Below are 25,255 nucleotides of genomic sequence, written 5' to 3' on the forward strand. Positions count from 1 at the left end.
TCAGTTCCTGAATAAACAAATGTTTATTCATTGATTGTTTAACTCTATTAGCATTTACTGATATAATTATTGCCACCAGGTGGTTGCTTCTGTGATCTCTTTCTATAAAGTCAGGTTTGATTATCTTATATCTTATACCTATCATCACTATAAGCTTTGTCAAGACAATTTTATTCTTTCAATAGTTTTGACTTGCTTTGTGATATTCCTTCCACCTGTATTTTTTATTCTTGTTTTTTTATTGTTGTTTTTATCTTTTAAACCATGAGTCACCACCTTTGGTGGAATGAAGTACAGGTGTTTACAGCTGGGAGATTCCCAGGCAAAGAGAAGACATCTATAAACACATCTCATGCCACCATTTTACTGAAGGCCACCCTGATTTCTAGGTCCTCACACCATGGTGTAAACAAACATACCCTCTTTAGTGACAGCATCATCTGCTGTGGGATCTCCAGGAATCTGGTTGAGTGCTCGTGTGTGTGTGTGTGTGTGTGTGTGTGTGTGTGTGTGTGTGTGTAAAACCCCACTCCAGGACATGATAGACATCTCTGTCTTCTTATCAATTGACTTCTTTCAGGTCTCTGTCTCCACATTCAGCCTCTTTCTCTTTCATATGATGCCACCTCTGGTTCTTTCTGTTTTTTTTTTTTTTTTTTTTTTTTTTTTTTAATTTCTTTTATGTCCTAGTGTCTTTAGGATGCATGCTTAAGGGAAGTACTTAAGACAGCATCAACAGCCCCCACTCTGTGCTTCTAACAAACCTCTTCCCTTGTCTTTACTCTGCAGAGGAGATGGTAGAGTCTTATGAACACTTGGCCCTCAAGGTGTTACACTCCTGGGAGGACATCCCTGAGGTCGGGTGTAAGCTGGTTCCTGAGCACATAGAAACAAGGCCACTGTACCACAAGGATAAGCCAGGAATGGAGCAGGTAGTGTGACCAGCATTGTTAAGGTCAGAGCCTGGACCTTGCCAGCCTTAAAGAGTTAGGGTTGGTGACTCATCCTCAGGGGGCAAATCAAATGGATAAAGTCACAGTGAAAAGCAAAGGAAGAGTTATTAACTGTCCATACTGAGAAGATGATAAAGAGTCCCATTAAACCCTAAGAGGTCTATTGAACCCCCAAGTCTATTTTAAAGACCCTGGCATGACATTTAAGTTTAATAGAGTTCAAGAGGTCTACATACTTAACTAGACAGTACTGTTCAAGAGATGTTCCCACCCATCACTGGTCCATCAATCCCCTTGCTCCAGTCTCTCCTTCAAGGCGATCTGGCAAATTGTCAGACTATATGGTGTCTCTTTCTGCAAGATGAGCTACCCATCTTGCTAGTGCCAGATCTCATCCTTTTCCACCTCGCACATGAAATTCCAGAGTAAATTCCACTTTCTTAGGAACCATTGGGCCACTAGTTTTATAGCTAAAGATAGAGACACAAGTGACTCTTTAAAACACCTTCATGCCTGCCAAGGTGGATGCAGAAATGGGCAGGACAGGTCTGGCCTAAAGTGGAGTGTTCATCCACAAGAAAAGTATCCTTGTCCCTAAAAGCTGATGCTATGTGCCTTACAGTAGTGATTCTATCCAAGGATGGTTTTGAGCTTCTTCCCAGGGAACGCACAGCACTGTCTGGAAATAGTTTCAGTTCTTAGAAGTAGGTGAGGTGCTATAAGTATCCAGTGTGCAGATGCTGCTGAAGTAAACATTCTACAGTACACAGGATAGCCTCCACTCCAAAGAAAGAGTTAGTTGCCTAGCAATAATGTCAGTAATGTCAGAGTCGAAAAAATATGCTCTGAAGCCACTGTTGATTTTGTATTTCCATTTTAACAATTTGAATTAACAAAATCCTTTGTAAGAACCTTGACATTTGAAAAACTTTGAAGCTTAACTGAGAGGTAAAAATTCTCGAGACTGTATGTATTGACTGCATAGTGACATGTCTACTACATAGGAGAGGCCCAATAAAGGTTTCCGTGCCCTTTCCCAGCTCTTAATTTATGCAGCCATAAACTCCTAATAAAATGTGTTATCTAAGGCATGGTGATACATTTCTGTAATTCCAGAATTTGGGAGGTAGAAGCAGCTGTATCAGGAGTTCAAGACTAGCTACATGTACATAATGTGTACAAGGCCAGTCTAGGCTGCTAGAGTCTAGCTTGAGGGAGGAAGGAAAGGAAGAGGAGTCAGAGAAGACGCTGCCTTTGTTAACAAATGGGCTACATGTGTATAAAGACACCAAATCATATCAAACATCCATTTTTAATAAGGGGATATTTTAAAATAATGAATGGTTCATTACCATGTCCTGCCATCTCTCAATGTTAAGGGAAACTTTCTTTTGTCAACCAGGGTCGTCTACAGATGTGGGTAGATATGTTTCCCAAAGACACTCCTCAGCTTGGACCTCCTGTTGACATTTCACCAAGGAAACCCAAAGGGTAAGTAAATTTGCCAGTGCTGAGGGGAAGAGACCATGATAGCAGAGTAAAGGATTACAGCATTGTGATGGGAGATGGTCCTCTGGCCAGTGGCAGTGATGCATAAGGTGTGGTGACAAAGGTGGTTGCATGGTGGCTTCTGAGTTTCAAACTCCTCGTATGGAGAATGCTGGGCCGTCGAAGAAGGATCTGTTCTGACTCACTCATACCCTGGTGAGTCTGAGACCTCCTGTTGGGCCATTTAGTTCTGACAGACCAACCTTGCGTGCTGATGCTATTGAAGTTGACAGAGTCAGGCTTACAGACAAAATGCAATGCTTTTGACCCCATTTCAAGGTCATCCGACTAACATTGTGCTCCTTCACTCCAGATATGAGCTGAGGGTGACCATCTGGAACACTGAAGACGTTATTTTAGAAGATGAAAATATCTTCACGGGTCAAAAATCCAGCGATATTTATGTCAAAGGGTAAGGTTCCCCACAAGTTCCGTTCTTCCTTTATCCATCGCCTTCTCTTTTAGATTCTAGCCAATCTATGCTCCGTGGAAGCTGCCACCCACATTCCACGGAAGGAAGTGTCCTGCTTTGTTAGATCAGGGCACTTTCTGTGTAAAATATTTGTCTTGTTCATTTATTTCACTAAGAATTATTTTTCAAAAACGTTTCCAGTGTGTAAATCTTACGTAAGCATCTTTCGGTTGAATGTAGGATAACTAAGCTTTTAAGTGTCCCTCAGAGTGTATCTGCCCCTCTATGGGAAGCAAGCAGAGCAACATGCGTGTTATAGAGGGAAGAAGCATGTGTTTAGCAGTTTATAAGGCTAAGGCAAAGGCTAGAATTTAGGCCTCCCCGTTTGCTACTGAGATTTCAGCCGAGGACCCTGGAGTTGAAGCATTCACTATATCTCTTAAATCTCATCCTGCTTTCACTTAGCCCCCAGCCAAGGAGTCAGTGAGGACATAGAAAATCAGATATAAACTTATCACAACCTTTAGTGATAACCCTTTGCTCTTTCCTGAACATAAAGCAACTCAGCCGTCAAAGCATGCTCAGTGGTTCAAAATTCTCATTTTTCCCCACTCCAGAATGAGAATAGAGGAATGAATTATGACAAAGCAGGATTAATCGAAGTAGCAGGATAATACTTGGAGAACAGAATTAAAATCATCTGAAACTGCTTTCCAGTCACGTTCAGGAAAGATTAAGGTGTTCTGCAAAATGGTATTTTATCATAGCTCACAATATGGAAGGCTTCTGGAAGAGTTCAGAAACTTCCCAGTCCTGGCCATTAAGATGTGTATATACAGAGACACCCATATTTGCACCTCTCACCCTTTGCCTGGGACTCCCTTGCTCCCCAGGACCGGCACAAACACAGGTCTACTGTTGCTAATCCCAATGGCTCAGCTTGGATTCGTTCTTCTAATTAATCTTTCTCTTCTCTTGTTCTAAGGACCACTCAGCAAAGCCGCTCTCTCCTTTTGCAGCCAGTCTCTCTTAACCTTGGCAGCAGCGTGTTCTTCCTGTTTTCCTCCTACCCTCTACCCTGGCTGCTCACTTCTCTCACTTCTCATGGGTCTGGAAGTTCATGGTTCTTCCATCTGGCTGTTAACAGTCCAGGGCATTTTCTTTTTTCTTTCTTTCTTTCTTTTTTTTTTTTTTTGTTAACGAAATAAGAGTGTCAACTCCTCTCTGTCACTGTGTTCTGCAAAATGTGCCATGAAATACATGTGGCACTCCTCTCTGAAGGGAAGGGTTTTTGTCTTCCCTACCAATGAGAAATGGACGCTTTCAGAAAACAGGTGGTTTGGGGTCTGAAGAAATGGCTCAGCAGTTAAGAGCACATACTGCTCTTCCAGAGGACCTGAGTTCAGTACCCTGTGCCCTCAAACTGGCAGCCCAGAGATGCCTGTTAAACTTCAGCTCCAGAGAATTCAACACCTCTGGCCTCCTTGCACACTGTCACACATTTGTGCATACTCTTTCTCTCTCTCTCTCTCTCTCTCTCTCTCTCTCTCTCTCTCTCTTTCTCTCTCTCTCTCTCTCTCTCTCTCTCTCTCTCTCTCTCACACACACACACACACACACACACACACACACACACATACAAGATAATAAAATTAAATCTTTTTTTTAAAGAAAGTTGATTGAATTCTCCATTAGTTGGAATAAAAAGTCTTTGTTTTCTAAATCAACTACTAGGGGAAATATAACTTGAAAATATACATTATTCTTAGCATGGAGGAAAAACGGTGGAAAATACTGAGAAGAAAGGATGTCATAGATCATCTGGAGTTCCCAAGGTTTTTAACAGATGTGGCATGTCGATCCTTAGAACAGTCCTATGAACCAGGGGCCAAAACCAGTTTCAATTTTTACAGATAGATGTTAGGCACAAAGAGGTTAGACAACTAATCTGCAGTTATACGGTGAGTAGGTGGAGCCAGAACTTAGAAGCTCAGTGGCTATGGGCAGCCCACCTACACCCTTGCTGCCTCTGCCCCCTGTTCCCCAAATGACCCAAATCTGCTACACTGTCAGGACCCAGAATCAGAGAAGTCATCCCCAGACCCAACAGCAGGTCAGACACCCAATTTTAGAGGCTTCGATGTAATTTTCTTCTAACATCTGGTGTGGAGATGACATCTTCCTTATTACAAAGAGGGATCCCAGCATGACAGAGGCTCGAACTGTCGCTACCCACGTCCGACCAGCGGAATAAGGCAACGGCAACCGTGTTCTTCTTCAAGCGGTTTATTCAGCTATCCCTGTACAGCACACTTCTTCTTCTCTCTCTCCTCCTTCTCTTATCTCCTTTTCTTGTCTCCTTTTCTTGTCTCTCCTCCCCAGCTCCCGCAGCCCCTTATAAGCATTGCCTTGATTCTATCACCAGGTGCCACGAAGTCACTGCTAATTGGCCACTCTCAATGATGCGAGGTGGGGTGATCGGGTAATCACACCTCTCAGCACATACAACTCCATATATGGAGTTGTCTTTTCTCTCAAGCAATGCCTATGCCAAGTGCCACTTTGTAATGGTGAGAGTGGAGCCACTTCCCACATCAAACTACATGTTTGTTTCCTATTTTCTATCTTAATTGCACAGAGCTTCTCATCTATGAACAGCCAATGACACTTGACATTTATGCACCCTGCTCTAGGATGAGTCTTCTTTTGGATGCCAGCTTTTCTCCTTCATATTAAAATGGAAATTTCCACCTGAACCCAAGCTACACATAACCTGAAGCTGTGGCTCAGACACACTGAAGCTGGTTGAGTCACTCTGGATTCTGTGGATGACTGAATGACACGCTCTGAGTGTTTGGATCTCCTTAATTTTTATGCAGGTGGATCAAGGGCTTGGAGGATGACAGGCAGGAGACAGACGTGCATTACAACTCCCTGACTGGAGAAGGCAACTTCAACTGGCGCTTCCTGTTTCCGTTCCAGTATCTGCCGGCTGAAAAGCAAATGGTCATCACCAAACGGGAGAACATCTTTTCTCTGGAGAAGATGGAATGTAAGACTCCGGCCGTGCTAGTGCTGCAGGTCTGGGATTTTGAAAGACTGTCCTCAGACGACTTCCTGGGTAAGCCTGGTGGCCTTCTCGAGCACACACTAATGTTAAGGATGTCGCCCTAGCTTTGAGAGAGCCGAATGTGATTTTGTTATGAGGACAATAATTTTAGTGCTATTACTAGGGAACTGATGAAATAAATTGTAGTCTGTGCACACAGCGGGCCCCCAATACATTCAGGCAAGTTGATCTTCCTTCTATCTAAAATAAATAAAACCAGCTAATCTTTGAGTTCATTACTAATGTGTTATGCCAACCAGAGGGGCTGAAGAGGCCGCTCAGCACTTATGGTCACAGGCTGCACTTGAAGAGGACTCTGGGATTGGTTCCCAGCACCCACATCCAGGAGGCTCACAACCACCTGAGACTCCAGTTCCAGGGGATCTGATGCCCCCCCCCCCGCCCCCGAGCACCTGCATGACTTGGTACACATACATACATGCAGGCCCATATACAGATGTGGAGAGTAAAATGATAGGGAAAAGAACAGACCACAGCTCCTCACAGAGAGAGAACACTCAGTAAACAGCAGCCCCACAGCCATGAAAATACTGAAAGGTCAGTGGTTTGGAAAGTCGGGGAGGACACACGAAGTACAAAGGAATGTGGGATGAAAATATCGTTTCTTTAAGATATATATTTATATTGTATGTAAATTTATATAAATATATACATAAATAAAAAGACATAAATATATTTATATCTTACATAACTGTATATCTTAAAGTCAGGAGGAGCAGGCAGGCTAGGGTTATGTGCTACTACACAAAGCCATCATCAGTTTGGTAAGAATATATATATATAAGAATATATCATATATATATATATATGAATATATATATATATATGATGGCCATTATTACCTTTAGCAAATGTTACTTTATAATAGGAAAGTTGTCGATGTGAGGTACACGATGCCTTTATGACAGTATCTTAACCTGAAGCGACATTGCAAATGAACTGGGAGGCTCACTTCTGTTCTAAGAATAGATGCGACCGGGACGTTGACCCTGGATGCAGGATGATGAATGGGGCACTCCCATGGGGAGATCAGTACTGAAGGACAACAAACCTGAGGCCCATCATCCAGACGCAGGGAACGGTACAGAGAGCTGACACGATGCCGGGTAGTAATAGTATCCCAAACTGAAGCCTGAGGCTTCAAAGAGCACTCTGCCCACCTTCCACCCGCCACCGTGTTACTGACCCTTTATGGCAATGCACGGCCCCATCCCATTTACATCCACTCATGTAGCAGGCACATCACACACACGATGTGACTCTCAGCGAGGGGCTGGCACGTGCATGTATGAGTCTGTGCCGATCCACGGAGACCAGAAAGCCCTCCATAACTGTCTCATGGGGCGTCTCTTCACAGGCTCCCTGGAAATGAACCTGAACAGTTTCCCTCGGGCAGCCAAGTCCGCGAAAGCCTGCGATCTGTCTAAGTTTGAAAATGCAAGCGAGGAGAACAAGATTTCCATATTCCAGCAAAAGCGTGTGCGTGGCTGGTGGCCTTTTGCGAAGAGCAAAGAGCTCACGGTAGGTGGGTGACAGCTGTAGGTGGTGAGCTGGGGGACCATCGGGGACATTGCACTCTCTAAGTGAGTCATTTTGTAAGCTTCAGGTTCAGTGCTTTAAGGTGACTTCTTAGAGCCCTCAAAGCAAAGTTCCTGCCAAGAAGCTAGACGTCCGAAAGCTTTAAGAATGCATTAATAATCCTTTCATATTTCAGCCTACTTGATTTATAAGCTCTCTCTGATGAGGTGATTTTCCCTCATTTCATCTGAACTCATGCCCCTGGCATTAATGTTTTAAACATCTCTTAAAATTATGCATAAAATCGTGGCTAATGCACAGTCTGAGTATAATACCCTCCTTCTTTAACCTCCAAACACAGGACCCAATTTTAAAGTCAGCCTATCCTTTTGCAACTTCCTGAAGAGGGTAGTAGCTGGTAGAGACATTTTCTCTTTCTTCTGCATTGCAAGTTTGGTTTATATTTGGTCCATGTATTGCTGGAGTTCCTGATCATTCAAAGATACTGGGCAGGATGTTTCTTTTAAACATTCTTTGAACTCCCCACCCCATTGCACTTCTGTGCGGATGGAGGGATTGTATAAGTGGCCGAGTAGGTTGTACAAAGGTACTGTGGCAGACAGCAGGACTCTTTCCCTTTCTCTGCTCTGGATTCAGTGGGTGTGAGGGAAGGAAACCCATGGAAGCTGGAAAGTTTTCTTCTTTCTTTCATTCTTAGTTTAGTTCCCTATGACCTGATAATATTGGTGAGAAACCTGAGGTACCAGCCATTCATATTCTTCCAGGTCCCCAGAGGTCTTACTGAGGGCTAACTGCACTCTAATTCTATGCTGGTTCTGGGCTGGGACATAGGAGGTAAGACTATGGCTGGAGAGACTCAGTCCCAGACAAAGAAGTTAGGAAGGAGCAGGCAAAGATGGAGAACGTGAAAGGAAACAGGCTAACACAGAAACCAAGAGAGGGAATGCTTAAAGGGCCAGTGGGATTCCCATTGTATCAGTTACTGTTCTGCTGCTGTGTTAAAATTCCATGACCAAAAGCAACTTGTGGAAGAAAGAGTGTCTTTTGGTTTATGGTTCCAGAGGGAGAGGTGTCCACCGTGGTGGGGTAGGCATGGCAGCTGGAGCAGTGAAGCTGAGAGATCACATCTTCAACCAAAAACATGTAAGAGTGAACTCGAAGTAAGGCAAGGCTATATACTCTCAATGCTCATCCCCACGGACCTACTTCCTCCAGCAAGGCTGAACCACCTCCCTAAACAGTGATCACCAGCAGACCCAAAGTTCTCAAATGCCAGAGCCTATGAGGAACATTTCTCATTCAAACCAGCACAATCCCATAACAAGAAAATTGCTTTCTGAATCTAAATACATGCTCTCAAGTCAGGACCTTGCACAGGGAACTTGGGATACACCATTGAGTGTCTCTAATCCCCATCAATGAGGTTCAATGTACAATGTATGTAAGAATTCCCTCGGAAGCTGCTAAATGGAAGATCTGTATTCAGTTTATGGGGAAACCCAGGAGCCTACAGTTCAAACAATAAGATCCCAGGTGAGGTCATTCTTACATCAGGACACACCATGCTTTAGAAGAATGGCAGCGGGGCCTGACCCATGGAACCTGTGCCTGATACATTATGTGGGCATGTCTATTAGATTTAGCAGCATGGAGGGTCCCAGAAAACTCTGAGAAATGGAATTGTGAAAGATCACGACAGTGTTCTCATAATGGCCTAAAAGTGGAAACACCCTCCACTCCATCAGCTGATGAGCAAATAAATAAATAACAACACACATGCACAAGTGAAGATTATTATCCAGCAATGGAAAGGAGTGGAGTTCTGAGAACAGACAGACCTTGAAAACGTTATGCCAAGGGAAAGAAGCCAGGAACAGAGACCACCTGATATCTGACTCTACTTACACAAAACATAGAGAGAAGCAATCCAGGAAAATAGCTTGGTGGTTGACGGAGACTGGAGGGAAGAGACTCAGCTGCTAGTTGGCTACAAGGAAGTTCAAAGAGTGGGTTCAAAGCCAACTCTTGTGCAGAGCCTGGCTTTATTAACCCACTATGCAATCGCAGGCAGCTTCATGACCCAGTCTCTGAGGCCTTAACTGCAAAAACAGAGGAAGTGAACGTGAATACCTCCTGTGGCTGTCGTGACATCAAAAGGGCACAGGATCTGTGTCTGGAACATTGTAAGTATTCAACAAATGTCAACATTGGTGTGACGTGGCATGGTAATGAGTGTCTCATCGTCCCCCACTTCCGCCTCCTTCTGCCACCCCAAAGAGCTGAAAATCTGAGTCTGTAAACAATGATGTCTACCCCTAATGGGTCAGGAAGACAGAGATCAAGAAGAAGAATACAGCCTTTCTCATCATGCTTTAAACCGTCTATAAATGATACTTCTGATGAACTGACCAAAGATAATGGACTTTGGCAATCTGTCATCAATGCTATTTATTAAGTTTAGGAGCTGTTAATTAAATGCTGCTGGTTTCTGTTTACTGTGAGGTTTCTTCTTTTGAGTATAGGTCATCTAGGGGTGCTATCAGACATTCATGTTATTGTGACTGTTATAGGGATTGTCATTGTCATCGGGACAAGGCTTTCCTGGAGGTATCTTTAACTGCTGAGGAGAAAGCAGACTGAGTCCTAAGGAGCTTCCTGTCTCCTGGGAAGGAAAACTAGAAAAGCAGCTGCCAGCTGCCACCGTGGAGTGTGATCTGCCACAGGCATGTGGTGAGGACAAGTGTTGGGAGTCACAGCTGACTGTGCTAGGCACAGGTTGTGAAGAGCTGAGGATGCAAATCAACACTGGAGGATCCCATGTGACTGTGGGAGCCTGGGTCCCCATTTCTCTCTCTGACCTCTGCAGCACTCAGCCTCTGCAAAGGGCAGCCTCAAACAGTCATGTTTGGTCGACGGTACCAGCTCTCCAAGTAACCACACAGCTCGCCTGCTTCTTCTTTTCCCATGCCAGCATGCTTTACCCACAAAGAACCCAAGCTTCTCTTTGGCCAGGTTCACTTTCTCATACTCTGCCTGGCTTTGACTCTCTGTTGTGCCCAAGAGATGGGACTGACAAGTGATGGAGCACTGAATCTTTACTCTCTGTGTAGTGTCACTTGTGTGTGTGGGCCCCAGTGGTTCCCAAAGCTCAAAAGACTTAGTGGTTATGAATTCACTCATTTTCTAAAGCACTATTATACATACATACATCCATACGACCATATATACATATATACACATACATACATATGACCATATATACATATATACACATACATACATATGACCACACACACACAGACACACACACACACACACACACACACACACACACACATATATATATATATACACACACACACATACATATCACAGGTCATCACATAGCTCTAACATGGCTGATCAAGAAAGGACATGGTTTAAACCCAGACAGTCCACTCTAAGTTCCTTGGTCTTAGCCACTGTACACTCTTTCTCTTTCTGGGAGAAGCCCATGCAAATAGAGGGACATTCAGCCTGGTTCTACTCAGCCTGGTCCTGAGCTTGTTAGCCATCTTCTCCATTGAGGGCTAAGCTGATACCTATAAAACAAAATCTATTCCTCAACCAGAAAACCTATCCACAAAGGAAATAGAGATTGATTGCTGTCTTAGGGTTTCTATTGCTGTAAAAAACAAAACAAAAAGCCAAAACATCATGACCCAAAGCGATTTTGGGTGGAAAAGATTCATTTCACCTTACAGAGTATAAATCCCTCACTGAGGGAAGCCAAGGCAGGAACTCAGTGCAGGAACCTGAAGGCAGGAACTGGAACAGAAGACATGATGGACTGCTGTTTACTGGCTGGCTCAGCCTGCTTTCTTATAGCACCAAGGACCACCAGCCCATGGAGCATCACCGCCCACAGAGACCTGGACCTTCCCAGATCAATAACCAAGAAAATAAATCTTTGGCTTGCCTACTGGCCAATCTGGTGGGGGTATTTTCTCTTCATGTTCCCTCTTCCAAAATGCCTCTAGGTTGTGTCATAAAACTAGTCAACACGGTTGCTAAGCAATAGTTAACCCAGGATGTAACATACAGTAAGAGGTCACAAAGACAGAAACAACTCCTTCTCCCACCCTGTCATTACCGAGACAAAACAGTTACAACCCACTCCATTACTCATTTCCAGGTAAAAGATAACTAGTCGAAGTTATTGTAGTGACCAATTGAGTTAGAGAATGAGTTTACTGTAAAGGGCGAGGTTGGGGCTTAGGGGATACTTATTCAATCTTTATGACAAGAGATATTTTGTGACTTGGAATGAGGTGAATGCCAGTGTTAGGCCCCTCCCCCTCAGAAGTAGCAGTAGATTTATTTAGATTCCCTCCCACCCCTGGCCTCTTTCTCTCACGTATTTATACATACGCAAGGTCTTCAGTCTGCCCACATTGTTCCATGCTGGCCTCCTTGTCCTCCACAGCCTCAGCCTCCTGGATAGCTGGACTTGCACATTGCATTACAAACCCAGGCTAGGTTGCTAACTTTCCTGTTGTTTGCTTTGCAGAAAAGTGGCTCCTAAGCCCTTGACAAAGACAGGCCTGAACATTTTAAAGAATAAAGCCTACTTAGTTTTCAAAGGCGTTTATATAGGTGTTTCAAAGAGAAGAGAAAGTACTTATAGTTCTTCTGAAGGAAAGGCTCTAAGAGAAAGAAAGAGAGGGAGAATTCTATTTACAAGATTACATGCTTTGTTTGTTGTAGACAGGGTCTTTCTATGTGGACCAGGCTGGCCTTGAACTTGTGACCCTCCAGGCATATTGTGTACTGTGCCTAGTCTTCTTCCCATGTTATCAAGAGAAATAAGTAAGTCTTTTTAAACCTCTATTTTCCCTTATGCATTTTAAAGGAAAGATGTGAACTGACTTTATTCTCAACTCACACTGTATCCTCGTCAGATCCTGAAAGTCCTGCTGTGGTTGGAGAAGGAAGTTGAACCCAGCTTCCCCTTGTCCTCTCTGCTCTGTAACAGACCAACATCCATACCCAGGAAACCAAGCCACCAGCACTTTTCTCCTAATGTGACAGGAAGGTGAATCATCCAAGAGTAAAGAAAAGCTTGGGCCACTGTAGGGTCACCTTCTGTCTCTTGAGTCTCTAAGGTACAAGGGCTGACCTATGTGCCCCGGAAGTGTTTTTGTAGCACAGGTTCAAAGTCTAACTCTGCACAGGTCCTCTCATGCTTTGAAATTCAGTGTTGGGGATGATGGCTCAACCTGTTCTCCTAGCACTTGAGAAGCTGAGGCAGGAGGACTGCTTCACATCAGAAACTAACATAGGCTACATTATAAGTTGCAGGCTAGCCTGAGCCACAGAGTGGGGGCTCCCCAAAGGCACGTCTTCTCAAGAATGTATATATACAATCCACGAAGTGTTGGAAATGTTCATTGTTTTTGTGCCCCAGTCACTGGCAGGGGAGAGAGGATTTGTTTCCAGTCTCCACCACCTGCCAGACTTATTTTTAAAGCTGCTCACCAGTAGGCCAAACTGTATAATTTAGACACTTGGATTCACACAGCTCCTGGTGTGCTGTATTGCTGTCCTTGGAGTCACTGCAAGCTGGAAGCAGGGATCACTCAGGGTGGGTGCCCTTGACAGAGCTGAAGGGCATGTGCACACACTGCACCCTGCATTTTATGCTTCTTTACCAGCTAGTCATCTTAAAAGCCATCTTTAAATAAGTCACTCGTGTAAGATGTGGAGGTCAGAGAGTTACTTCTACAGGCAAATCCCACAAATTAACATCTCTCCAAGGTTAGGTCCTAGGGCCGCCGTGCCCTAAATTTAAAAGGAGGCAGCTGTAATTAAGGTTGCGTGAGAAGCTCTCCCCATCCTCGTGGCTAAGAGCTACAGGCTCAGTGAGGTCTCGGTATCTCTGTGTTCATAGCCCGGAAGGTATGGTGGCAAAGGTCTTTCCTCTTATGGTGGACCAGAAAACAGAGACTGAGGCCGACGGAACCAGATCACCTTCTCCAGGGACCGATTTTCACTCATCCAGATCTCACCTCCTGAGGGCTCCACGGTCCTCATAAAATGACATAACCAGTTAGGGACCAAGTACTCAAAACATGAGCCTGTAGGGACATTTCAAATCCAAACCATAACTCTCAACATATATTTTTCCCTTAAAGTGTTTTCTCAATGCACAGTCTACCATGAATGTTTGCAAATCACTTTTAGTAGCGGTGGGGTTGCATTTTAATGAGCAATAATAATTACTGGTAAAACACAAAAACGAACCTCTGTGTCCATTCTGAACGCGGTCTCTTCTCTGTTTACCTGCTAGCCACTCACTCCCGGTGTGTTGAAATTTGAAGCTCATAAGATGTAACCGTGGTACAGCGCACATGCAGTCTCTTCAGAGGCCCTTCCTTGTCTTTTTTCCCCATCCACAGATGTCATGAGGTTAATGGGTTGTCTCTCAAACTGCCCATTTTTTTTTCTTCTAGGCCTGATTTTAAATTACATTTGCAGGATATTATTAGCTTAAGACCTCTGCTTCGCGTGAGGCTGAATATTGATGATAGAGTAAGAAATGAAGCCCTCTAGATGCAGAGATAGGTGGCGAGGGGCGGTGTTTATCAGAATGTGACAGTCACACCTCCTCCCGTTGCCTTTCTGAGACCAGAATAAGCCAGGCTCTTCATAATAATAACTAATTCCTTCTATGCCAAGGTCAGAATTTATGTGCTCAGCCTTCTTTGAGTCTTAAACAGGACAGGCAACTCACTCAAAGTCACACTGTTTCAACCCAGGTCACCAGATTATATTCATTCAGCTATTGTCCATGGTGAGCTCTGCTATTCTATGTGTTCCTCAAGCTATCCATTTCCAGCCTATAAATTGGGGTCAAATGCAAATACTAATGCCAGAATTATAGCAACGACCGTGAAATCCCTTTAAAACCTTTCAGGAAAAAAATCACAGTCATTCCTTGTTTTTAAAGGCAGCTCGGTGGGTAAGGGTGCTTTCTGCCAAGCCTGAGGAACTGGGTACAGTTGCCCTATGGGTTAGAGAAGAGAACAGACTACTGCAAGTTGTCCTCTGCCTGACACACACGAGTGTGCACCTGCCACACATACTATCTTTCGATAAGTAGAGAAGGGAACAAATGTAAATAACATTTCTGAATCCTGGGACATATAATGATGCTTTGGGTTGGACCAGGTTTTTGAACCAGAGCATGATTGACAGCCCCGAGATCTGAATTAATAACTTGGATATAAGCCGACCTCACATCTCTACCCATTCAGAGAGCCATGTCAAAGTCAGCCCAAGTGCTCTGTCCTCCTCAGCAAGGGCTCACTCGAACACAAAAAGTGGCAAAATAATGAGACTTGATATAAGAACCTCAGGACTCACAGCATACTTTTGTAACAAAGGTTAGCAAATATCTCCGTGCTTAGGTTTCTTTGGCTGCAACGGGGACACTGAAATGCTATCTACTTTCCTGGGTACTTTGGATGGATCATAGGTGTATGAAACACGATTCAGGCCGCAGAGCTCTGTAGCTGAGCTGTTGTTGTTGTTGTTGTTGTTGTTGTTGTTGTTGTTGTTGTTGAGCAGTAGACTATAAAGAGGCTGCTATGCTCTTTTACTCTCTCCCTGAGTTGATTCGTACCCTGTTCCAAGAATTACAGAACTTGGTAATTTGTTAGCACCTCTCAAACTGACTCTCTATCAAATTGGAGCAACTGGATGAAGTTCTGAGTATACAAAACACTGCTCAGCAGAGGTTGAGCCAGCCCTGAAAGGGCCCTAGAAGAAAGATTTGCTTGTGTAATGAGAATGCTGTCCTGACCATGGATTTTAAGCCGGTTTCTTAGATTCCTTCTGCTGTCAAGTCTTAAGGAGCTCCCTGGAGTCTTAACTCTACCTTTACCACATCCTAGATTTATGGCCAGATCATTCTAGAACATCCGACTGATGAGGAACCAGGGAGACAAGTGTCTTTAGGAGGTGGTAATGAAGATGTCATGGGATCATCTGAGAATGGCATTTAAACCTTCTAATCTAGTGTTCAATAAATTAATGAATAAGTTGTCAGGCAGTTTGTTATTAGGAAATATCAGGAAAATTTGTGCCTTATAGACCAGGAGTCAGATTCTAGTTGGATGACTTATTAAATCTGTTTATCCTTAGAAGTATGATTTAAACTTTAGCTTCAGATCTCTACCTACAAAAAAATTAGCTATGTTGCTTGTTTTTGAGATAGACCAAGAGATAATAGGAATAGAGCCAGAGACAAGATGTACAACTGCAATTTGAATTTCATTATTATTATTATTATTATATTCTGATAATTATATGGAAGCATGACTGTAAACTACAGAAACTATATATTACTAATTTCCCAGTTTTTTAATATTCTCTGAGCATGTTGACTGCCATAATTTATTATTGGGAATGAGAGACTGCACACATATTCATGTATTCAAGGGTCAATTTTAAATCATGGGACATGGTTGAGTGAAATAAGATAAACCAACTACTCATATTATCTGTAATAATGTGACTCAAAGAGAGCCACTACGACATTGATTGCATTTGTTAAAATGCTTCTATGATGCTTTCATCTCCTGTGATCTATACTGTCCTCTCCCTGTCACATCACCTTGGATCTCAGTGCACAAAATTCAAGGAGGCAGGAGAAGAGAAAATCTATTCCTTAAAGAACAGGTGTTCCAGCTGATTCAAGTCCCCAGAGCCTGGATTGGCAGTAGCTTACAGAGGGCCTGTCATGCGGTAAATGAATAATTAAACAAGGAAGAATGGCTTGATTTCTGCACTGTAGTTTCCAGTTCAGGATTTATAGCATTTCCAATAACTTTGGCACAATGCTTGAAAGAATCACTTGAAACAACTTCCGAATCAGAAGGGCTGTTTGCCATAGAGGAGTGGAAGGTAGTTCTCAAAAGAAAGGCTAGTTCTGATATGATTGGTGAACACACACACACATACACACACACACACAGAGAGAGAGAGAGAGAGAGAGAGAGAGAGAGAGAGAGAGAGAGAGAGAGAGAGGTGGCTGAGAAGCTACTCTGAAGATTTAAGGTCACATCCACTAATTCCTTCCCAAAGATTGAAGGAAAAGAAAGTAGCTGATAGAAAGAAGCCTGCCACATGACTCGTTAGCTCCCTTTCCAGTGAGTACTCAGTTTCTATCATTAGTCTTATTTACTCTTATATTAATGATGGCAGTGGTCCGTGTGGGATATCTGTGTCTGTATATCTATGTGTATCTGTACACGTGGAACACTTTCCATACATAAAACTCATCAGTAGCATCGTTATGGGCCTCTGTGGTGGTGATGGATGGTTAATGCCAGTGTGTGCACAGGTATACATAAGTGCATGCGCCCAGCATAACTGTGTAGAGAACAAGGTGATGTTGTGATATCTTCACTAAGCCCTTGCCACATTATTACCATCATCATCATCATCATCGAGACAAGGTTTCTTCACTCAGCCAGAAACTCACCATTTCATCTAGATGGGCTCGCCAGAGGGCCCCTGGCATCTGCTCGTCTCTGCCTCCTGACTTCTAGGGTTACAGTCATACGCCAACACCTCTGTCATTTATGTGGGTGATGAGGGTCTGAACTTGAGTCTTCATGCTTTCTTAACAAGCACTCTTCCCACTGAGTTCTCTCTCCAGACCCACCCCGGGGCTTTTATGATTCCTCACAAGATGGTTTCTTCCAGGACCAGAAAACAGCTCTCAAAATCAAGCAGCAGACTAGTCAAAATACTTCCTGGTAATATGATGACACTTTGAGAATGCTGGTTTTGCCCCAGAAACTGCAGTTTCTGTCTTATGCAGGGCAAGGTTGAAGCTGAATTCCATCTGGTCACAGCAGAAGAAGCGGAGAAAAACCCTGTTGGGAAGGCCCGGAAGGAGCCCGAGCCCTTGGCCAAGCCCAAGTGAGTATGGCTGGGCTGTAGTTAGAAACATGGGGCATGGGCAGGGTCTCAGCAGCCCCAGGAATCCCTGAGGCCCTGGCTTTCCTGTTCCTGCACAGAGAACGCAAGACTCCGGAGTCAGGCGATAATGCCGTCCAACCTGTATAGAGTGTTGTTTCTATCATTGAAAAGGGCCTCACAGATCACAGACTATTTGCAGATGGAGCAGGTCCTGTCTGTACCATGCTTCACCAGTATTGTTAGGGCACTTCACCTGTCTTACACTCATGTTATGTGCATGTGAATTGCATATGTATGTATGTATGTATAATTGATTGACTTCACATTTTCATGCTTTATTGAAAAGTTTTGCTTCAATGTTTTTTAGTTGTTCTAATTAAGATTTTTGAGGAGAGCACAGTATTCCATGGGCTTGATGCCCATCATCAACTTGGTCAGCACTCATAATCAGATAATCAATTTTGCCATTTTCTGTTTTGCTTTGATTTGGAGGGTTTTTTTTCTTTGATACAATGAGAACATTTTTTTCATGTGTCATTACTCTTTTAAAAAAATGGCCAGAATCAGAATTATTAGAAAAATAATGGTACTTTATTGCACCTGATTCTTGGTTACATAGCCATTAAAAACTGAATGTTCATGAAATACGTGTATAAAATGCCTTTCGGAGTCACGTTTGGCCTATCTCTCCAGACTCAGAGTGTGAGATGTTGTCTCTAGACCCATCTGCCACCTCTCATGATGTTAGGAAGATAACAGCTCTTACCCGGTAACTCAAAGTTGTTTATTAAAACATCCATCTAAAAACACTTTGCTCACAGAGACACACACACAGAGGATCTGCTCAGGTTCCAATGCTGACAGAAGAAAGCAGACACAGGCTCCCAAGCCTGACCCAGAAACTGTCAACAATTGACAGCTGCTTGCAAAAGAAAAAGTCATTTTCTCCAATGGCGTCTCACTGGGTAGATAAACCACACTTGAGGGCAGGCGCGTGCCCAGCTACAGACAAGCACCACAAAATGAGCTCAGTGGGATTTGTGTAGACTTTTTGTCTCATATTGCTGTACTTGGGCTTTTTTTTTTTTTTTTTTTTTTTTTTTTTTTTTGTCTTACTGGACTTTTGCTTGTATATTACAGCTTCTAATTTAGTGTTTTTATAGATTTTTGTGTGTCTGTCTTTCTGTGCCTTACTTCTTTGTTGGTTGGTTGGTTTTGATTCTGGGTTGTTTAGTTCTCTCTCTCTTTTTTTTTCCTGTTTGTTTTCTAAATAGAGAAAGACAGGACGTGGAGTTGGGTGGGTGGGGAGATGGAGAGGATGTGGGAGGAGTTGGGGGAGGGGAAACTGTGATCACCATATATTGTACAGAAAAACATTTTCAATTAAAAAATAAATACTTTGGAGGGCACAAAAGAAACGCGGGGGCTGAGCTCTGCCCCCAGCAGCGTTGCACTTACTCAGGAGAAGTAGCACAGAGACTCATAAAATTTAGAGGAAGAAAAAGACAAATACGCTGTGCTCAGAAAGAGGGTCAATCAGGGTGAGGCAGGAATTTAGGGCAAGCACTCCTGATGGACTGAAGTGGTCAGGTAAATTTTATTCAGAAAGTGGGCTTGATCTGCTCACAGGACAGATGGGGGGGTATGGGTGTGGGCTTCAAGGTGGGGTCTAACAGGGCTCTAATCAGACCAACATCTAACACCATGCAAGAATCATTACAGACCACTTGGTAAAGGTCCTATTTCTGTTGCTTTCAGCAGAATGGTCTTTCCCCCACCACCCACTACTCTCAGACTCCTCCTGTGGGTCCCCAGAAAGACAGCGTCAGAAGTGTTTCCTGGGAGTTTGAGACTCCCGGGTGTTAAACATGACACTCTTCCCTGATTCCCTCTCTAGCCGCCCAGACACCTCCTTCTCGTGGTTCGTGAGCCCCTTCAAGTGCCTGTACCACCTCATCTGGAAGAACTACAAGAAGTACATCATCATCGCCTTCATCCTGGTCATCCTCATCATCTTCCTGGTCCTCTTCATCTATACCCTGCCAGGCGCCATCAGCCGGAGGATCGTCGTGGGCGGCTCGTAGGGGCAGTGAAGGACACAGACCCCTTTTCATGAGTACTCTCCTCTGTTCTGTACAAGAACCTCTAAGACCATGTGCTATGGGAGGTACTGTGCTGAACGCTAAAGGGATAGACTCATGGGACCTAATAGCCTTCCCTGTGCCTTTGGACAAATCAGGTCTTCTCTAGGAAGACTGGACTCTGGCAGTCTTTCGCTGCCCCAGTGCCTGCTACCATCTTTCAAACCCCTAAATCCCAAGTCTTATTTTTGCCCACAAGTAACCTGAATGACCCTTTCCGTCCAGGCTAATGAACAGTGACCTCAAATTGACCTCCGTGAGCCTTTTCTTCATGTAATAGATTCTATTTTTAAAAAGATTAAACTCTGGGTCTGAGATTTTATTAGAAGTACTGCATTTCAAACAAAATGTACTTAAGTAAATGGACTGAAAGCATCTGGTGAATTACTAGCTATTTAACATGTCCCCAAAATCACTTGGTTTAGTCTTCAGGGTTATAGGACACAGTGGCATTCAGTCTATCAAACTGGCTTAACAAAGATGTGTATAAGTTATCTAAAATACTTTGTTGTTGGAATTCCCCTATAGCAGTGGTTCTAATTCCATAACAATAGCAAAATTACAGTTAGGAAGTAGCAACAAAAATAATTTTATGGTTGATGATTGCAGCATTAGGAAGGTTGAGAACCACTGCCTTATAGAGACAGAATGCCGCCAGGTTACCCTCAAAGTCAAGCGCACGTGTGTCGTAGCAGCAGTGAGCTATGAGAAGTCCACTTTCATTTGCTCTGCGGAAGTTTCCAAATGGAGGTTTGCGATTTGTCATAAGACATATGAACTATAATTATGTGTGGGGGGGAAGTCAGAGCAGGCTCCCTGCCACCCAGTGGGAATTCTCATTTGCTAGGTCCACAGCCTCCCACCAAGTGTCATGTCCCCGCTAGTCACATGACTGTGATATGAATGGCCAGCGCTGCCTCTGCTCATCCCTTACCGGACCAGCAGGTGAGTCTCAAGTACAGAATGTAAAACCCAGTCTGAGAAACAATAGCGTATTCACCTGAAAGATGGCATTGGTGCCTTGAAGGGGAACTTCTGGGCTCTGCAGCACAGTCCCTATATTCTGTCCTATCTATGGTAGGGGTTGAACTGGGGGGGGGGGGGGGGGGGGCTCTTTTCTCAGACACAGTAAGGAAACCAAAGAATTGGGATGATTGTCTTCAATCCCCTTGCAGGATGTTTGGCCTCATAAACCTTTCTTCTTCTGTCATAAAGGGTCATTTAGGGTGGTACTGGGAAAACTACTAAGTTGGGTTCCTTTCCTGATACTAGAAGCATCAAGACTATGACTTCTATTTTTCCTGTTTTTTTTTTTTTTTAAGATGGGGTCTGGTGTAGTCTACATGAATCTTAAACTTCCTATATAGTCAAGAATAACTGTGATTCCTGATCCTCTCTGCCTCTGTTTCCTAAGTATTAGGATTATAGCCATACTCTACCATGCTTGGCTTCCTATATATATTTTAATACCATTGCATAGCTGTAACCTTTCTAGAGGCAAAAGTGCTGGCGTCTACATAGAAAATCATTCCAGAATGTTCCTGGTCCATCAAAAACTCAAACACAATCTTGTAGTTCTCGTATCTGAACCCAGAGCCTAGTACCCACTGAGTAAGCATTCCACCATAGATTTACAGACCCTGTGATTTTAGACTTAAGCACTGTTGAGTCAGTTCTGGCTCTGGATGCTCCATCTCTGGCAACTAGACCATCACCTTTTTCTAAAGTGCTGAGAAATAGAAGCTTGCTACCTGGGCACTGTTTCCTAGTGAGAACAGCTACATAAGTGACATCATCCGCACTGTGCGGTAATGTGCATCACCCATCTTTAATGAGGAGGTCAGAATGTTTGATATCACAAGGCATATGTACTAAATCTATTATAGGTATTTGTATATGGATTAGAAAACTATGTACAGCATACTGTAAAAATATATACACAATGATGGGGAAAATGTCTAGAGAAATATACCAACATGAACAGTGATTATCCAAGCAGTATAATTTTCCTTTGCCTTCTTATTTTTCTATTTCTCCCAAAACCTCCTTAATAAGCATGGTGTATTTTAATGTAAAAAATTAATAAACATAAACTTACCTCTGTTCATTTAAAAATATTTGTCTCTTGTAATCTGGACAAGTGGAGATGCAGCAGGGCTAACATCTGCATGGCCAGACTAGCACAGGACTTATATTCTAAAAGCTCACCTTAAATTATTTTTCTATCTTCAAATAATGGTTCTTCCAAGAAAGGCACTGAACAGTGAATGTGCTTCACAAATGCATATATTTCTGGTGTTGTTGGAAAGAGGAGTGCTGTTTTTAAATAAATGGGGATGTAAGGGCAGGTGCTTTCTAGTGAATTCTGAAAGGTAAACTCTTGACAGAACAATACAAATTGTTGAAACACCTAATAAAAGCAAGCAAGGAGATTATCTGGAAATACTTCCAAGTCAAATAGAGTCCACCAACTTCTCCTCTGTATCAAAAGATGTCCAGATGCCAAAAAGCCTGGCAGCAGAAACCTTAGGAACAGATTAGAAATGTGTGAAGTGGAGTTGGTAAGCAAGGATAATTTTGGCATCAGCCATGGCTGGTGTTCTATACATAGGATATCACATATGGCCTGTCCTACAAAGAAAAATTAAACAAAATAATACTCTGTCTAATTATGCAGCCCTGATCCTAAAGATAATCACAGTTTTTTTTTTTTTTAAAAAAAGAATACCCATTTCCCAAGTTGTCATGAGCCCCCAACTTTTTTTTTTTTTCTTATAGCTTAAATCCATTTCAGAATCTATTTTATCACTGGGCAGTGGTGGTGCACACCTTTAATCCCAGCACTTGGGAGGCAGAGGCAGGTGAATTTCAGGACAGCCAGGGTTATACAGAGAAACCCTGTCTTGAAAAAACAAAAAAACAAAACAAAAAAAGAATGTATTTTATCTCTTTAAACAACATTTAAATTCTCCCTGGCCCCAAACAGTGCTGGAAAACTCAGTCCCAGAGAAAAACACAAACTCGATACAAGACTGGATATTTAATGTGACATCACACCCTGAAATCATTTGGTAGCCTGTTCTTCCCTCCTGTTGTAGACACCCTGGCTAAAGAGAAAACATTTTGTTTACCTTTTAAAATTGGTATGTAAAGTGTGTGTATGAGTCTGTACGTGTTTGTGTGTGTGTGGTCATGTACATATAGGTGCACATAATTGCATGTGTGCACACATGTGTATGCACCCACACACAGATGAGATGCCTTACTTTATCAATTTCCATCTTTATCTTTTGACACACCATCTCTTTCTGAACCCAAAGGTTCACCAATTTGGTTAGGATGGCTAACCAGTGAATGAGCTGTGGAGATCTCCCTGTCTCCGTTCCCCCAAAGACTAAATATATGCACTACCATACCTTGCTTTTACATTGGCGCTGAGGATCCAATTCCCCAGCCCAGAGAAAGGATATTTTAAAGAGAGATACCTGTGCTCTCAGATTATCAAAACAATGATCCCCGAAGAGCTGGAATTTCTCCAGGATTCTCCACCCGGGGCAAGGGGAAAACTGAAGCCTGGTGCCAGGCAGAGTGAGAGCTTGCTTATCAATCAGCAAGAGCTATCACAGGTCTGACAGCTTGTCAGATCACCTTGAAGGAGAGATGCTGGGCAGTGATAGAAGGCAGGACCACACTTGCCTAGGACAGCTTAGTCATGATGTATGCCTCTTGCTCTGTGTTTAAAGTTTAACCAGTGAAGATGGACCTGGGAGGTACTAGGCATTTTTATTTGTTCCTTGGCTTAATATGGTCATGTTGCATGATGCTCCTTTCCCTGCTTTCCCCTATTACTTGTCTCCTTAATTGATGTATTGAGAATGGGTGACCAACTCTAGCTGGTTAGAGCTGCCAGGGCCCAGGCTTTGACCCCAACAACTCCAGTAATACAGGACACACAAATAGACATAATAAGCTCCACCTCACACTGAGGGCCATTTGACCCTATTCCTTCAGTCGCACCAGACAATTATTAAATCTAGACCTCATGTCTGCTGTATGGAGAACACTAAAACACACAGAGTCCCTGGGCAAACACATGGAGCATGGAAGAAAGACATAAAGCAAACAATCACACACCCCCAGCTACAGGTGGATGTAGTAAACAAAGGCAAAGTGTTGGGAACAAAGGCAGAGAGCCTCACGGGGGGGACATCCACCCAGCTCAGATACCAGGTAGACACTCAGAGAAGCAATGGGTGGGCCAAGGGAGGATGTGAGAGAAAAAAAATAGAAGACTCCAGACAGAAGATGGCACATGCAAAGGTCCTGTGGAATGAGTGATCGAGGCCATGGAGATGTCTAAAGGAGATGGAGATGACAGTGAGGGACAGAGGGTCTAAGGTGGGGCTGCAGCATTAAGCTGGAGCCACATCTTTAAGGGCGTTAGTCTGTATTGGAAGGGCAGTAGACAGAGAAGCATGATGAGCTTTGCAGCCCATGTGGAAAACAGATTGGAGCTACTGAGGTCCTTCCCTTAGGAACCTGGCATCATCACTGGTAGCAGCAGCAGAGGTGGGCAATTAACTGGAGGTGAGTATATCTCTAAGGCTCAAGTGCTCTGAGGGAGAATGCCCAATCTAGTGTTATCTTGTTGACTCCTATGTAACCCAAGGCAGCAACCTGCACATAAGAAGTTATGTTGGGCCAGGACTTCAGGGTTGAATAACAAGCCTGATTCCAGAAGGGTTGGTCCATTCTTCCCAGAGCCCATGGCAAAGAAGGCTTGGAACACTAACTCCTATTTCTACTGGTCCCTTCTGCTCTCTATGCCCTGGTCTCTCCCTCTAACCATAGGGAACCAATACCTATTGGGTAAGAAATACTGTGAAGAGGTAAGGAAGGTTACATATGTCCACTAGGTCCTGTCATGAAGCCAGGCCTTGGAGGGAAACCGCTAGTATCACAAATATGACATTGGAGGATGGATTTAGGTGTGGAATCTCCTTGGACACTGTGACCAAGGAAAGGCTAGACCTATGTTCTAACAGAGAAACTCATAAAGTTCAGCTTGCTTTCTTAAATACTCAAGAACATCTTCCTGGGGTGACACCAACTACAGTGGTCTGGGCCCTCCTACATCAGTCATTAATTTAAAAAACAATGCCCCACAGGGTTGCCCACAGCCCAGTCTGATGGTAACATTTTCCCAAATGACTCTTGCTTGTGTCAAGTTGCTGAAAAAAATTAAGCAGGACGTGGAGCTTGCTGCTGCCACATTTTTCTTTCTGGAACAAGATGTTACCTCTTGGTTGAGACTCAAGTGATGATTAGCTCAAAAACAAAACAACAACAACAAAAACAAACAAACAAACAAACAAAAAACCAGGAAGGGAACTGTCTTCACCTCCCTGCCCGATTTGAATTCTCCAAAGCTGAACAGATGGGACTCTGCCCTTCCTCCTGCCTCTCTGCCTCCCAGCTCCAGCATCAGCCACTCCAGGTGCTGTCAACGCCCTTCCATCACAGCAGTGGGCCCTTTACAATCAAGAACAAGAATTGCTGCATC

At 43.5% G+C, this 25,255-nt stretch overlaps 1 protein-coding gene across 2 annotated transcripts in view; it reads left to right on the forward strand.

The window, feature by feature from the left end:
• Fer1l6 (fer-1 like family member 6) overlaps positions 1 to 20,774 on the forward strand; it is a 149,592-nt gene extending 128,818 nt beyond the window's left edge. For both annotated transcript variants that reach the window (XM_076911385.1, XM_076911386.1), the window contains 7 exons: positions 790 to 932; positions 2,356 to 2,444; positions 2,815 to 2,913; positions 5,793 to 6,034; positions 7,401 to 7,564; positions 17,451 to 17,551; positions 19,449 to 20,774. In XM_076911385.1, the coding sequence (XP_076767500.1) occupies positions 790 to 932; positions 2,356 to 2,444; positions 2,815 to 2,913; positions 5,793 to 6,034; positions 7,401 to 7,564; positions 17,451 to 17,551; positions 19,449 to 19,635 (1,025 nt within the window). In that variant the 3' untranslated portion in view covers positions 19,636 to 20,774. The remainder of the gene's footprint in view (positions 1 to 789; positions 933 to 2,355; positions 2,445 to 2,814; positions 2,914 to 5,792; positions 6,035 to 7,400; positions 7,565 to 17,450; positions 17,552 to 19,448) is intronic.
• Positions 20,775 to 25,255: the final 4,481 nt, after the last annotated feature.

The sequence above is a fragment of the Arvicanthis niloticus genome, chromosome 13, assembly GCF_011762505.2.
Source record: "Arvicanthis niloticus isolate mArvNil1 chromosome 13, mArvNil1.pat.X, whole genome shotgun sequence".
Taxonomy (NCBI): Eukaryota; Metazoa; Chordata; class Mammalia; order Rodentia; family Muridae; genus Arvicanthis; species Arvicanthis niloticus.